This window comes from Aulostomus chinensis, chromosome 17 (genome assembly GCF_037954235.1).
Source record: "Aulostomus chinensis isolate RoL2024-O1b breed Wild chromosome 17, RoL_Achi_v1.0, whole genome shotgun sequence".
NCBI lineage: Eukaryota > Metazoa > Chordata > Actinopteri > Syngnathiformes > Aulostomidae > Aulostomus > Aulostomus chinensis.
Window position 1 is genome coordinate 15,285,631 of NC_141336.1, and position 16,780 is coordinate 15,302,410.

The 16,780-nt window shown below is 41.6% G+C and overlaps 1 protein-coding gene across 3 annotated transcripts in view; it reads left to right on the plus strand.

The window, feature by feature from the left end:
- pacrg (PARK2 co-regulated) overlaps nt 1-16,780 on the plus strand; it is a 154,781-nt gene that overhangs the window by 24,650 nt on the left and 113,351 nt on the right. For all 3 annotated transcript variants that reach the window (XR_015109855.1, XR_015109856.1, XM_086183230.1), the window contains exon 2: nt 1,672-1,806. Coding sequence is in view for 1 of the 3 variants with exons in the window: in XM_086183230.1 (XP_086039356.1) it covers nt 1,672-1,806 (135 nt within the window). In the remaining 2 variants the exon portion in view is untranslated. The remainder of the gene's footprint in view (nt 1-1,671; nt 1,807-16,780) is intronic.

Genomic DNA, 16,780 nt, shown 5'->3' on the forward strand with positions numbered 1-16,780 from the left:
CAACATTAGAGAATGTTGTGATATAATGAATAAAGTACCACTGAGTAGTATCGCAGATCTCACATAAATCATGTTGCAAACCAATCGTAGGCAGTCCTGCTCTGCTCTGCTGCTGCTGCTGCTGCAGAATTCTGCTTCTCAATGGGTGGTAATCTGAGGATTAATGACAGCAACACATCTGCCAGTCATGTGGCAGCGCGACACAGATGGCGTGGGATGCACACAAGGGACACAGACAGGGACAAGATTGGCTCCAACATTCTGTCATTTGGCCACTGCAACATGTTGTTGGAAATCTCTAATGTTTTCAATCATATAAATCCACATTTCTCAAGTGGCTGAGCAGCTTCCACTTGATTCCAGTAATCTCAGTGAAACGTTTTGGTTACTTCCTTTATTGGATTTTGTCTTTTTTTTTCTTCAGTTATCTTTGGGGACTTAGGTTTGTCAAGGCTCCTAAAAAGATGTTTTTTTGTGTTTGGTCAATGAAAGGGTTTTAAAATGACTTTTTTTCTCTTCTTTTTACCAAACATGAAATCCTCTTGCTCTGGCTCTTAGTTCCAATGTCATACATCACATATGAGTATGGGTTGCCAAAAACATCACAGGCACCAGAACCACCAACACCTCAATAGGTTTACATGCAGAGTTGCAATTTAATTGGACTGTTGTCTCTGTCCAAGTATACGAGAACCGAGGAATAGTCCATTTATTGCTGGCATAGCATGAACAGCCACCATGGTCAGTCTGACAGCTGGTTGCAGTCACACACTCACACTTTTTTTGGTTAAATTGCAGACTTTTGGACAACTTTACAGCACCCAACATTCTCCTTGACTGTTCAGTAAACTTTTGGTCCAAGAACCAACTATGATCACCCCCCACCCCCCACCCCTCCTGACTGTCTAATGGATTTACCGTATGGATGGCTGAGTTTCATGAGGATCCCCATTAGCCACAGCATAACTGCTATTCTTCCTGGGATTAAATGTCATAGATGATGTAAAACAGAACACAATAGTAGTGGTAGTTTCCAATTTTGAACCAACTGAAGCTGTAAATACTCAAGTAAATCAGTTCCAAAATGTATTATCGAGTTTGTGTGACTTTGAAAAGATTGATGTCAATCAGTCATAGTAATGTGCTGTCTTGTAAGCTACATGCATTTTGAAAGTCAGCTTATATTCAGACTAACATAATTGACGATGGACTTTTTAAATGTATCTCAACAATAGAAGCCGACTCTGTGGCAGAAGTGGGAGGAGTTCAGTTGTCTTTCAGTGGCCCAGTAATATTACATGTCCAATATGAAGTCAGAGAGAAGATGATCCTAACAGTGCCTCTGGCAACACACACACACACGCACACACACACACACACACACACACACACACACACACACACACACACACAAACACACACACACACACACACACAAACACAAACACACACACAGACTGTTTTACTTTTCATAGAAGAGCAGGCATATGTGTCTCCCTGAATTACTTTTTAGAAAAGGCAGTGGGAGTGATTCTATTCTAGTGTGAAAAAAACAGTCAATTCTGCTTCTATGAAACAACGCACTAGCTTACTGTGTATATCTCATTCTGTTTATTTTTTTTTCCACTATTTTTTCTCTCCATACCCATTTTCTCCTTTGTGCGTGACCAGGTGGTGGGTCCTCCAGCTGCAGGGGCTTTTCAGGAGCGCCCTTCCAAACCAACTACATTTCGTAAGTTCTATGAGCGTGGAGAGTTCCCGATGGCACTGGAGCACGACACCAAGGGCAACCGCATTGCTTGGAAGGTAAGAGAGTGGCCCTCTCAGGTTTGACTAATTTGTAGAGTTTTCGAATGTTATTGACAAAAGACAAAGGTGCTAAAATCTCTACCTGTGAGTGTTAGATTCTGGCTCTGGTTCATGGGAACTCACTAACCTTACATAACATGCAAGGCCCATGCTTTACATTGAGCTTTTGTTTTTAAACATACACATTATACATATATATATATATATATACACACACACACACACACATATGTATATACATATATACTTACATATATATACATATATATATATATATATATATATATATATATATATGTATATATACATATATACATACACACACACACACACACACACACACACACACACACCTTGAGTATCAACCCCATGATGATGCTCTCCCTTGATGTTCCTGTCACTGCTTAGTTTGACAGCTACAGAGCAAGGAGGGTGTGTGTGCATGTTTCTATCTGTTGGAGACATCAATACTGTGAATTGATCCACAAAACTATCCATTAGTGTTGATCTGCTCCCACAGCCTTTCAGTTTAATTTGTGTTTGAATTGATACAGCTAGAAGTGCTTCTCCTCCATTGTGTCGGTTACCAAGGTGACGAGTCCTCACCCATATGATCGATTGCCTTAGAAAAGGTTGAAAATGATGACACAACTACCCTTTTTGAAAAGATTTTCAAAAGAAGTGCTCTTAGCTGCCACTCAAAAGATGCTGGCTCTTAGAAAATTACACTATGTGGGCACAGGACCTAAAAGTATGAATGTAAAGTTATTGTGGCCTAAAGGCCTCTCACAAAGAAACACAGCTCTGCCAGGGAAATACTATTTATTTCGCACCACACACAACTCTTAGATTCGTTTCCTGACCTGACTTGGGACTCATATGTCCAAATTGGGCTGTTATCCTGTTGGAGGCGGTATGGATCAGCTCACATGAAAGCTTCACCTGAGCAAATATCTTTGAATCCATCACAAACTCAGCAGAACTCTCAGCAGTCAGAACAGGGAGTAATTGTAGTATTTGTGTGTGTACTGTATGTTTGTGCAGTTCAAAGCCTCCACAGAGCCATTAGGCTCCTGAATAGAACTTGTGTGTGTGTGTGTGTGTGTGTGTGTGTGTGTGTGTGTGTGTGTGTGTGTGTGTGTGTGTGTGTGTGTGTGTGCGTGTGTGTGTGGGATGGATTCATTCTTCTAATCACCATATTGCTTCATTTCAGCTCCTGCTGTGCTGCCAGCAATTCCATATAACTTCAACCACTCTTAATGATATTTATTCGTCGTAAGCAACGATAAATGAATCAAACAAATTATGCCCCATTCCACCCTTTTCCCAACTTCAAATAGAGAAGGAAAGGTGGGTGAGTGCTTTCTCGCTAGCTGTCTGTCTTCAGGTGAAAACACTGTAAAAGCATCTCTCTTTGCATGAATTATTTATGTAAAATGTTCAAATGATCTTTGCATTTGCTAAAAATAATGGATTTATTTTGTGCTGTGCCCATGGAAAAGCACTCAGCAAATGGGATGTGGTGTATGAAATTGTTGCTGTCATATCCAATGCTGCTGTTGTGCTTATTGATTTTACCCCCTAGTATTTATACAACAGCTAGTTATTTTTCAAATTTTACACAAAATGGGAGTTTAGTGACTCTTTGGACTTGTATCTTGTAAACTTTGGAAGCATTGTGTATGTGTTTTTTGTGGATGTTTTATGTGTTTAGTTCTTCTTTGAAAGAAATATTCGTCTAGCCTTCTGCTTGTATGAAGCTGCTCAGGTGGAGCTGGTCGGCTTTTACTGCACGCGTCTGGTGTGAGGGTGTCTGCGGGGTTATATAACAGAAAGTGTAGCATGATCGGAGTAAGTGGAGAGGGGCTGCTGCGTGTTTGTACTGAGCTGTCCTCGGGGCACGGGTTCAAGACGGCAGCCCTAGATCAATCCCAGTCTGAGAGCTCAGCCCCCTAGCAAATAAAGTCTGAGGAAAGTAAGAAAGACAGAGAGAAGTTCCTCTAGTAAGAAAAATAAATGGTGTGTTGATTTAGTTTGTGGGCTGAGTACTCAAGCATACAGAATGTGTGCTTTTTTTTTATGTGCCCACCAGTATCAGCTTTACTGTCTGCGCTTATTAATATGACTTATCAAGTTCAGCTTCTCTCCCTCAAAGATGCCGTCCGTCATTTTTGCCAACGTGGCTCTCAAATTGACCATGAAAAACAAAACAAAACATGCTGCATATTTTGCCAAACACACAGGTCCAATCAATATCAGCATTTCTTCAGAGCAATTGTAGATCATTTCATCCTCATTCTGCTCGTATGGTCATTCCCTCTCTCTGGAGGAGGGAGCAACAACAGCACATGTTTCTCTATGAATCATCTACTACGTGCCATTAACATTTCTTCTCTCACACCACAGTAACCCAGACTGGGCTGTGGGCAGTGACATGATAGAATGTTTGGGTGGAAAATATGTTTTAGACATATTATGTTGGGGAAAGATTTTTTGCTTGTGTTGGAACCAAAGTATTGTTGTTGGGTTTTTTTAAAAAAAATTTGTAGACTTAATCTTATAGGGGCAAATTAATAAGAAGATTTTAAGGTTATTACTCATTCACTATGTTCTAGTTTAACCTTGGTGAGGGCAGTTGCAGTCTAAAATAAGATGTTGCTGCTAGTTTGCTGCAGTCTTCAGAAAGTTTTAGTTTAATCCATTTTTGACTGTCGAACACGCTCAATGTAGAGCAAGTTATTTGTCAAAAGGTCGAGATCAAATATTTCCTTAACCTAGAGATAAAAATCACTGTTACACTGACTGAAAATTTCATCTTGAATGCACCTCTGACCGAAATAGAAGCGCAGTTGACATCACTATCGGATGAAGTCTGATGAGCTGTATTCCAGACATAGCAAGCAAGCCTGTAAATAGAACAATACAAGTATCCACACTGTGTACACCTAAGCTCCTGGAGGTGAAAAAAATTGATTTTTGGTCTCTCTTTTAAGGCATGGAAATTGACCTTGACTATGAGATGGCAGAGTTTACTTTTGCACACATCAACAAGCTTTGATTCAGATATGAACTTCCTGATGGCCATTACAGAAAGCATTTTACATATTGAGCAGAAAAATGTTCAACAGATAGTCCACTGGAATCGAAAGCAATCAGTCTACTCTCACAGCTGAGCAAGTATATATTCGATGGGAGCAATCTATATTGTTATCTATCCAATGAATCAAATTTTAGGAACAAGATATGCAACGTGTAGTCAGGAAGTAGTCAAAGCGTGGGAACAAGTTACATCCTGAGGCTACTAATTAATCAAGATGTGTAAGGAGGAATAACTCATGGCCATTAATTCCTCAAAGCATGGGAAAATGTTATATTTCCTGGCTAAAAATTAACCAAAGTGTGGGAACAACATGCATCATCTGGCCATAAAATCTATTTCTATCTATGGCAACGAAGGAGCTAATTAGCTAATGAACTAACTATCTGAAGGGGCTGCATGGCTCAGAGGTAGAGTGGCCATCTACCACTGAAGGGTTGCTGGTTCGATCCTCACCTCCCTCGGTGACCATGTTGAAGTATCCTTGAGTAAGATTCTGAACCTATATTGCTCCGGATGACCCTGTGACGGACTGGTGACCCGTCCGGGTGACCCGTCCGGGGTAAAGACCCCCGCTCATGTCTATTGTCAGGATAGGCTCCAGCCCCCCCATCCACCCACTGTGTGTGTGTATTAAGGACCTGCCACCACCATTGATTGTGCTAGTCAGCCTTGCACAGTCAGTGATAGTGGTTAGAAATGGAAGCATGCATGTGTCACAATTTATCAGATACACTTTTTTTTCTCATTATTATAACTAGTAAATAACATTTTAAAAAGACAATGGATAGGAACAAGTTCTTGGTCTACAACAACATTCTGGTTTGTCGTTGTGGGCCTGAGTGTTCCTTAAACCCTGAAGAAGATGGGGGAGAAATGTGTCAATGACAAATGATAATGAGGACATGTAACTAATAATTGTGTGTGTGTGTGTGTGTGTGTGTGTGTGTGTGTGTGAGTATGCTTTCATGCGGGAATATGTAAGTTCATTCAGTTGTGTGTGTTTGTATGTGTAAAGCTATATGTACAGGGGGAATGCACGTGAACTAAATGTCAAGGGCAAGTTGAAAATGGGAGTGTTGTATCTGAAAGGTAATTTGGCTCTCGAGAGGTAAAAGTCTCAGCTGTAATGGCGCTCAGGTAAAAGCTTTACACGTATGGGGAACATGTGCAGCAGATAGATAAGAGAGAGACGAGTGAGTTCCTATGTGTATTTGTGCTGTATGCTTGTGTGTTTTGGAGTGTGTTTGTGCATGTGTATGTGCGTGTGTATTTGGCTGCAGCCATGATTTAGAAGCCAAAGTCCTGGAACAGCACTGTAATCTACTGTGATCCCCAGTCCCAAAAAGAGATAGACAGACAGCGATCGAGCGAGAGAGCGAGAGAGAGGGAGAGAACTCCACAGGGACTCGGCAATCAGGAGACATGGCAGCCGCTTGATTCTCAGTTATAATGGATGAGTTGAGGTCTTCCTGCGTTCCCTGTGAGGCTTGCTTTGGCTCTCTCCTCCCTACCCTCTGCTCTGCAGGCTTACAGCCAAACATCACTGGTACACATATGCAAACACACACACACATACACACACACACACACACACACACACACACACACACACACACACACACACACACACACTCTTACCTCACATCTACACCCCCCACACAGCTTTGTTTATTTCATTTCATTGATCGACTATCTACTTTATCTTGAACCTTGATCTCCTGTTCAGCTCTGTGTCTCCTGTACGCTCCAGGTTGTTGTTTCGTCTGCTTTATAAATCCTGATTGTCTGTTTCTGCAGGCTTCCTCCCTGTCATGTCGACCCTCCCCTCTCTTGGCTTGTGTACTTTATCTATTCCCCTCTGTCCTTTTACAGGGTCTGTCTCGGGGCAGAAGGCAAAAGCCATTTCATAAAAATATCAATGCAAACCTGATTTCTGTTCACCCTCTACCACCACGCCAGCCTCGGTTGTCAGAAGGGGCGCAGAGATGGGGTGGGGTGGGGGCAATCAATTAATCTGATCAAGCGCTTTAGGAAATGGAGAGCGTAAGCGCTCCTAGGGGATGGATATCCATCTCCTTGGGATGATTGAATTACGCACAGAGTGAGAGTTGGAGAGGAGGGAGGGCTGGAGAAATGAGGTGGTTAGGGTGACAAAAGATGAGGGAGCATGTGCTTTGGAAATGCAGGGGGAGTGTGTGTGCTTGATGCAAGCGAGTGAAAGATAGGAAGCGAATGAGAAAGAGCAAGAGCCAGGGTTAAAGAGAGATCAGGTCATTGCAGAAACAGCAATGGAGAGGAGCTGTATTTCTCTCCCTCCTTGCCCCATCTAACATTTACATTTTTATGTCTCATACCTTATGGCTGATAACCCCTTCCTTTGACAGTTATATTGCATGGCATTGGTACATCATTTTGCTTTGGTGTCATTTTACAGCTGAGTGCTTCTCTGAACAAATTTGTCATTAAAGAAGCAGTTTATAACATTCAGTGACATCTAGTGGTGGAATTTGCAGATTGCAACACCTCAACCCTCACATTCCAAAAATGTATGAGACTAGAGATTATTCCATTTCCAAGGATGAATTCAGGAAAGCAGTTTATGTGCTAAGCTAACATTCCTCATTGTCACATTACCACAGTGAACCTCAAAAAGGCTGCAATCACTCACATTTAATTGTTAAGTGAATATTAAGTGAATTGTGGATATGTTGCAAAAAGGAAGATCTGACGCGTTAGAGTTTCCATCTACTGGTTTGGAGTGAATAAAACATGCAATGTAACACCACCAGAAGATGGCATCGTGGGCAACAGTTCACTTAGTTTCAGCTGTAACAAAGAAGAGTCGTCTACTAGCGAAAAACCCCAAGATCCTTGAAAAATCACTGTCATTTGGGCAAGTTTTCATTATTCTTTTATGCCATCTAGTTTCTAGCATGTTGCATGCTCATGAAGATGAAGGTAAAGTTTTGGAATAACCATAAAAATGGTGGCGACTGAGACAGCAGGTCATTCACGTGTGTTGAAGATTCACTTTGTCAAAGCTAATTTGAAATGGGCTTTCCATCATCTTTTTTTTTTTTGTTGCATATTTATGAAAAACCATCTCAAGAAATTCGAGTGCAATACTTCAAATGCGCATGTAGACACATCAGTGGAAACTCCACAGTCAAGGTGCCTGATTCCTTTCTTGCAGTGCAATTTTTGAAACAACACAGACCCACCTGTGGTTTGCTGCCCTGCTACTTTTATAAATGCTGATAGTTTTACTGGTGAACAGATGAATATACAGATGAAGGTAATGTCATGATTCGTCAGTGAGGAAACCCAAACTGTCTGAGATTCTTCAAGTCGAGCAAGAAAGTAGCTCAGACATGCCAGCGTTTTCTTGCATGAGTGATAACAGGATAACATGCAGGATAACAGGTATTTTATTTGTTCTGCCCTTAAAATCGGGAATCCTTAATATAGGTGTTGAAACCTGTCGTCGTTATATCAAGGTAAAGCCTACAATTGTAGATCTGGCATTGAGCTGTTGTGGACTGGAAGCAGCTGCTCGTGATTATTTGTCCGATAACCTGAGTGAGCAAACGAGAAGATGAATGTAACATATTTGTGCGCTTTGTGCTATATTTAGAGCCCCGAGGAAGAGAACTTGTTTGCTTATGTTGATCGAACTTCTCATTCACAATGGTTGTTAGTTTCAGGTGATGATACATCGATGAAAAGAACATATGATATGAGCTTTATAGTATAAATTATTCATCCCAACTTTGACACACTGGGAATGAAACAATAAATGTACAGACTTTATATGGAGAAGCAGTATGGAAGACTTTTTGCCAGTGCCTCCATGAGTTGACAGACTCCAGATTAAGGTAACCCATCTAAGAACAGACACAGTAGAAGTCAGTTCTCGACAGCTGTATCGAGATCTTACATTGTTTTAAAAGCTACACAACAGGATGCATCATACAGCTTAGATATTTGCTGTTCCCTTCCAATACCACACTCTTGCAGAAAATGACCTTCTCTTCTACAGCACTTCTGTTGAATGCATACCATAGCTTCTCCTCTACTCCATGTGAATGATTTCTTATCTGCTGTGAGCACTAGAGCTTTGTCGGGAAACCTTTGAATAGACAGAGTAAAATGGGGTTAACCATGCGTTTTCTCCAGCTCCCTGGCTGAAAGCTGGATACTCGGGGGGGATAGTTCTGTGTCATCAGGAAAAAGATGAAACACAATAAGAGGAGAGAATATGTACAAGCCCCCCTGGGCTTTGTCTGAGAGGAGAGAAAAGAGAGAAGGCGGGAGTTTAGATTAGAGTAGAGGAAAAACACCAGGCATTCTCACAAAAAAAGAAGAAGGAGGTGGAAGCAAAAGGCCTCCAACAAACAACACCAGCTTACCATCAAGGCCTGTAAGGGCCGCCTCCCCAGAGGGAGGGAATTGTTGAATGACTGCTGGGAAGAAGACCGATGAGCTGCGCTCCTGTCCATGCTGCTGATGTAACTGCAGAAATGGCGGGATTGTTGGAATGGAGGCATCCAGCAGAGAGAGCTTGTCTACGGTTCTTGAACTGCTACACCGCCTGCTGCCCTCGGCTATTATTCATAGCAGACGAACACCACGTGAAGCTAATGATGGTTGTTTAGCCTGTGGGCCTTCCACTCTTGCTGTGGCATGAGACAATAGCTAAAAATTGATTTTTTGGGGGAAAAATGGAGTATTATTGAAGAAGCCTTTATTTCTAAAGATGACCTAGAATGTGAATCAATAGAAGGTTGTTTTCTTCTTTAGTCCTGTCTTGGATATGGAATAAAATGACATAACTAAAACTACAGTATGCAGCTTTGAATGTAACAGACATATAAACTGTCATTGTTTTTGTTATCCATATTATTAGTAATAGCCTAGGTTATCACAAGCAACACAAGCAAGATAATCTTTTTTCAGACCTGCATACCAGAAGTTGACACCTTAGCACTTTACATTCGAAATCTTAGCATTATCTACTTTTCTCCTCTGGTCCCCAAACCCGTCCCCCAGAGAGACCCCCATGCCTCCAAACCAAGCTCCTACCCCACACAGCTGGCACCTCTGGGCAGATGGTGCCACACACTTTGGCAAACACAGGGCTGTGACTCCTCCGTAGGCAGATGGGGAAGGCTGTGAATAGCTAGAGGTAAAGAGGGGAGAGCAAAGTGATAGATGGCATCACAGTTAAGAGAGGCAAGGAGACATGGGGAGGGGAAGGGTGGCTACCAAATTAGACAGAGACAGAGGACAGACAGAGAGGGACATTGCTTGTCTGCCAGGGCTACAAATTGGCAGCACCCCTCCCTCCCACAAAATAAGCCAGAGATCTATTGATTGGCACTCAAATTTGCTAGCGGGCTCCAGCTCAAAATGGAGCCTTTAATTAACTTAATGGACCGGCTGCAGCTGTGTGTGAGCCAGTGAGTGAGGAATAGAAATAGATAGACAGAGAGGCCGGGTGCTAGAGCCGGCATAACGAATAAGTGGGGTTAACTGCGGACCACTTCTACTATCAGTCAGAATGGACAGGACAGAGAGGAGTAGGGACAGGGTGTGTGAGGGAGAGAAAGATGCCTAGACGAATTTTCTTCCATGCATCCTGTAGACCTGTATTACAACTTTTTTTTGTCATTCAACATTAATTCAGCCTGAAACTACAAAGCACTCAGAGAGCACATACCTCTGCCAAGGAGACTATGCGGATACAGAATATGATAGGTGCTCAGAGACAGAGGACCTCAGCCAAACCCATTGTAAAACGAGAAAGCACTCAGAGAGCGTACACCTACCCAAGGTGAATATCAGACCCTCGATGCTTTGAGTACTCAGGCTTTAATTAAAGCTGCAAGCAGCAATGAGCTTGTAGATGTCGTCAGGGCAGAACTTTTATTAAAAACTTGTCAAGTTTGAAGATCTGATCAACAACATGTAATTAAAACAGTCTTCACAGTAACTCATCACCAAGTTCTTACTGCATTTCTGAGTAAATTTGAGATGGTTCTGGTCACCCCACGAGAAGGAGTACATCAAAGGTGCATTATATCTTGTTACCATGAGGTGGCGTGACCACTAATCAGACACAAAACATAATGGGTTCTTGCTTGGTCCACGCTCAGCAAGTTAGCTGAAAATCTGCATCATATTTTCCAAGTAATCCTGCTATTGGCACATAGACGAACGCCACCCAACACATAACCTTGTTGGTAAGAGGTAATTATGTAATCAGGACGACCTACACTGATTTAACTGGCATTTCTGTGTTGGTCTGAATGAGGTATCTGTGGGAGGTCAGGCAGACCTCTGCTTCTGTACTCACTTTTCCTTGTCTTGCGCTCTCTCTCTCCTTCTTTCTCTCTCTCTCTCTCTTTCTCCTTCTCTCTCCTATGCACCATTCTCATTCCTGTCCAGTCATCCATTCTGTCAAAGGTTAATTGGATTGGAAATGATTCGATTCATTCTGGACGTTAATGCTGTTATCATGCTTTTGTTTGAAAAAAAAAAAAAAAGAAAGAACAACTACCCCACCCCCTCACCCCCCATACACACATGCACTTAAGCCTAATTTAAAATAAAGGGAAGCAAAAAAATCCAATTTAATCTTTTTTTTTTCTTACTCTAGCTCAGGCTTGTCCCCACAAGTCTTTTCCTTTAAATTATGGTAGAATTTCATTACCTTGAAAGCTTTCCCCCTCCCCCCTACCGCCTATGCTCCCCTCCCTGTCTCCAATACTTTGAATGGATCAGGACTAATGTCTTTCTTGTAACCTCAAGGTCGGAATACTTGGATCCATAGAAGTGCTCAAGGGTCCCTGTGATTAATGCACTGTACAAGAAACCATGGAATAATGCGGCGGCTGATGGCTGAGTGATCAGATGTGCCCTCCCCACACACACACACGCACACACACACACACACACACACACAAAACTACATCTGCTGCAGGCGGTTGTAGGTGGAGGTGCCCCTGTAGTGCCCTTGATGTGGATCACGGAAAGCACTCATATTCAAATAGTTACCCAGAGGCCCTCTTTCAATTCCCCCCGAAACACAGTGTCATACAGTGCTGCCTTCCCCAAGGAGCTTTACCGTATTCTCTCTTCAATTCTTTACATCTTTACTTACACAGGCTTTATTGGTCACCGCCAGGCTATCACCTCTCTGTAGAGCTTTTTATAGGATGACACATTTACATTATTGCGCAACATTCTCAGCAGAATTCATCTAAAACTGTCTACTTACATGTCAACAACAGTGATTATCATCGTATTCTTAGTATGGGGTGTCAGAGACTTAATTTGATTGTTCAGAGAGATACATCTATCTGCAATAAAAAAAAGGGGGCTGCCTGATTACCAAGGTAGTCTTGATGGTTTTTTGTTTTTTTTTGCTGACACAGCTGCAAGGTCTGATAATAATGTGATGCTCTCTGTTCCTGCGACCACCTTCTAAGGTGTCCCCACAGTGGCTGCGGTACATGCTCTCCATGCCCTATTGATCAGAGACACAAGGCCTCTGTTTTGAAGTCGTTTGCAGAGCTGCAGATGCTATCTCCGCTTTTGTTAATTATTTGCATTCGTTTCCACAAATCTGATCAATGGTTAATTGAGCCAGTAGAGGAGTCAGAGGGAAGAATGAGAACTTTGTGGACACCATCATCAGTGGTCCTTTTATCCCCAATGCACTTGAATATGGAAATACTATAGTAATCTAACTTAGTTACAGGGAGAAAGTGTGTAAGATGCATTGAATGCCTTCATGCTTTATGCTCTGGTCATGTCTTCACCCTCTTACAGCAGCAATAATTCTTAATGGCAACATTTTAAGGGAGTGGAGGGCTCATGGCCATTCTCTTGATTGAAGTGCCATTTAAAGTGGCAGGTGCTGACTAGAATACACTTCTAGTGTTTGTCTCAGGCAGGCCGTTGAGAAGGAGAGGCCGCTGAGGTCCAAGGACTGTATTTATCAAAGCACGCAGCATTAAAATCTACTCCTGCGGAAGATAGCAGGCATTAATGTTTGGGGTTCTTAAAGGAACATGGAGGATTACACACACACACCTCAGCTTATGTGAATGGGCAAGAGTAACCTTCAGGGTTAACTTAAGTGACATGCTTCTATTCTGTTTCATAAACGATATAAAAAAACTTTGTTTCTTTAGTGTCTTCCCACACCTGTGGGCGGGAACAAAGGATTTCTGTTAGCAGCAGCAGTACCAGCACCATGGAGCTGGTCAGAGTCAGACATCCTGACAGTTGTCACACACTATTTGATAAAGCATTACTTGTGAATTTGCCCACTGGTAGATTGTGAAGTGCATTATTTAACTTGAGAAAAAAATGTCATTGTCTCTCAAAAACAAGACTATGCTTTTGTCTGCAGATGAATGCGGTAAATTTAATTAAAAAATAATTTCTATCTCTCATTTAATTGATCAGAAGTGATGGATAGTATTTGTTCTCATAAAAGCATAGTTCTGGACCTGGCATTGATCATGTCATTATAAAATAATGCAAAGGAAGTTATCTTTTCACCACAGGGGGAGACAAATTCAAGCAAATAACCAGTTATCCAATAATTACCATTATAGGAAAATAATTTTTTTTGCAAAAATGAAACTTGATGGGGTTATCACACTGTAACATCACTTATAAAAGGAGGTAGAATGGCATCCCACAGGGTATAGATGCTGGCAGTGGTGGAGTTTGTTAAGAGATTAATTAACAGGAGCATCCAGAGTAACAGAGTGTGGTTGAAGGTGTGTTGCATGGTGTCACATTGATATCCAAAATGGGGGAATGCAACGCTGTCGAAATGGAATATATATCAGAGGATGAGGTGATTAATAAGCCAGTCGTAATTGCAGTCACAAAGCTCTGAAACTTAGCTGGCAACAAATCATTATATTGTCTGGATGGTGCAAATTAGCACAACATGAACACACAGCATCAAACAATCATTAGACACTTTTAAAGATAATTAAATCCAACAGTGGATAGAAATGTGAAAACAAAATTGGTTAAAATGTTTAAATGATTGTATGATATCATGAGTATCGCAGTCCTATTTCCTCTGCACTATAGTTTGTTATATATATAAATAATATTGATGTCTTGTTAGCAACATATCGCATTCCAAGAATCAAACATAAAACAAACATACCTCAAAACAAATTCAAGGATGTTCAGGATGGATGAGCTCCAAAAAAATCTGCCCGTATATACTAGCATGACATGATATATAACCGATCAGTCTGCAACGACTGGAGGTTCATGAGGTTATTTTGTTGCACCCTGGTGTCATTGGTACATGATTTAATCAAGGTAAACATTGTGAATTTCTGTGTGTCATGGCTCCGCGTGCTTGCGCTGCACTTCTGGAATCGTAGGCTGCAGATTTATCAACATATCTGTCCTGTTGCCTTGATGGATGCAGTTTTGCACAGTATTACACAGGTAAGGGCAGACATATCATGTGTGTTTTTGATGCCTTTTTTAAAGACCATAAATGTAACAAATAAAACATGGACGACGATTGTTTAATATACTCTTTATCGCTGCACATTTGCTTCAAACTGTCCTTTGCTCTGACTGATCAATTCACTAAATCAAACTGATTCACGTTAGAAAAAGATGCGGTTCTTTTTAACTACTCTCAGTACAATGCTTAAGACTGTTAAGCATCCTATTTATTGCGCCGTTTCTCGTTGTTGTTGTCTCCATGTCCCATGTGTGCACTGCACTCACTTAAATGAACACTGAAGTACCACACACTAAAAAGTCAAGGTTAGAAAAATGCCAAATCATGGTCAATGTGGCATCACGAGAATATGCTCAATTCAAGGAGAACCTAAATGAAGTCAGTTTACACTTTTAAGACTAAAAGTTAACCCTGAAGAAGGCATTTCTACAGAGGTCATGGGACTAACTAGATGTCCATTTAACTTTTCACATGATCAGGATTTTTTTTTTTAAGTTCAGTGATCAGTTATGGTGACATTCTTGACAATTATGATTTATACAGAGATAATTTGACTTTTCTTTCAGAAAGTGTGTTAAAAACAAAATAGAAATATGCCTTTTTTTACATTTTCATAGTAAAAAGAGATTTCAGTTTGTAGTTTTATACTAAGGGTTTTGTGTCTTTTTAAGTGGAGGTTGTCTTGACCGGAGTTCAGATTTCCATGTGAAATGTCATATCAGAATTCCGAAGATATTTTTTTCCGCCTAAATCAAATGCTTACATAGAATTAACCAATTCTATCCACAGAGCGGGGTCAGATCCAGTACAACCTTGCTCACTTTCAAACATATTCAGATTGAAACACTTCATTAATTGTTTACACTCCCATGATCTCTCGCTGAAAGGGGACTGGCTCGGGATTCCTGTAAAGTTCTTCACTTCCAAACCTCTTTGGCATGAATGTCTCCTACCTCCTACAAACACACAAACCCCACCCTGTCCTCCCTGAACCCCCGCCCCCCCTTTTAGCATTTTCCAAAATGACTTTACATATAATTTGGAGTCTAGGTTACAGTTTAATACCAGTTCTCAAAAATCTGAATCTGAATTAGTAGCAAATAATGACTCAAATATGTACCAGTAGCTCCAAACCATATGAGTCATGAAGAAGAAATTCACCTTATTGTTCCTGTTTGAATTTTCCAGTTTGAGCTGCGTGTTTGCCATTGTTAACTGACAAACGTGTCAATGACTAATCTCCCTGGGTGTTCGACCACTGCACCCTGTATTGGCTTTTGGCGTTTCCTTATCTCGCTTCTGTTTCCAGCCTGTCACTGATAAGAGAGAAGGAATGGAGGGAGGTTGTATGTGTGGGGAAGCTAGGGAAATAAGAAAAATTGTAAGAAAAAGAGAAAGTGAGTGTTAGAGAGTAACAGAACTCGGGTATGGTCACACAGAGGGGACTGTTGTGGTGGTGACTCTGTCTTTTTTATTCTTGTTGAACACCCTGTGTTGTCGCTGCCTTATTTCATGGTTGTAGATAAACAGCATCTGACTTTTTGTTCTCATCATCTTGGGCCACAGGCGCGTATAAAGCCTCGAGAGAAAATACAGTACATAGGAGCATTCACCCGTCTTGCAGGATTTTAGGATAGACTCTTTGTTTTGTGCGTGCGTGCGTGTGTGTGTGTGTGTGTGTGTGTGTGCGCGTGCGTGCGTGCGTGCGTGCGTGCAGGTGCACACACTCTCATAAGCCACTAGTCTATATTTCTCAGCCTAAGGAGGAAGGTTCAGTAATTTGTGTTCAGATGGATGAGCAATAGAAAAGGCAAGCAGCGTGGTGCCAGTCGTGACTCCAATTTCAATCCAGGTCTGACCTGACCCAGCAGTATTGCTAAATCTGCCTCGTTACATGACGGGTGCTCTGGCTCACCTCGCCTCACTGAGACAACCTCTGGCTGCAATCTGGGTGTCTTTGTCAGCTCAGAGCAGCCTTGCCCCCAGAGTTGCTGAGGTTGTGGATTTTCCTCTTCTCCCTCACTCAATCTCTACCCCCCCTTCCCTTCTTCCTTCGCAACAACCACAGATCAGCATTTTTTTCTCTGCTGTCACCTATTCACACTTCCATGTACTGGAGTTTTCTCTATTACACCACAGGACTGGCATTGAGAGCAGGAAACCCCCCTAGATCATTTCCGTGCTGGCAATTAGTAACACGCAGACACCTCATGGTATTCCCCTCAATAACCTGATGCTGATGACAGCAGAAAAAAAATAAAGGAATTAAAGAAAAGTTTGAGGCAAAGGAGACAAAATGATGAAAAAGAGAGAGAATAAAACATATATACAAGGGCTTTATTAAGTGGTCTTTT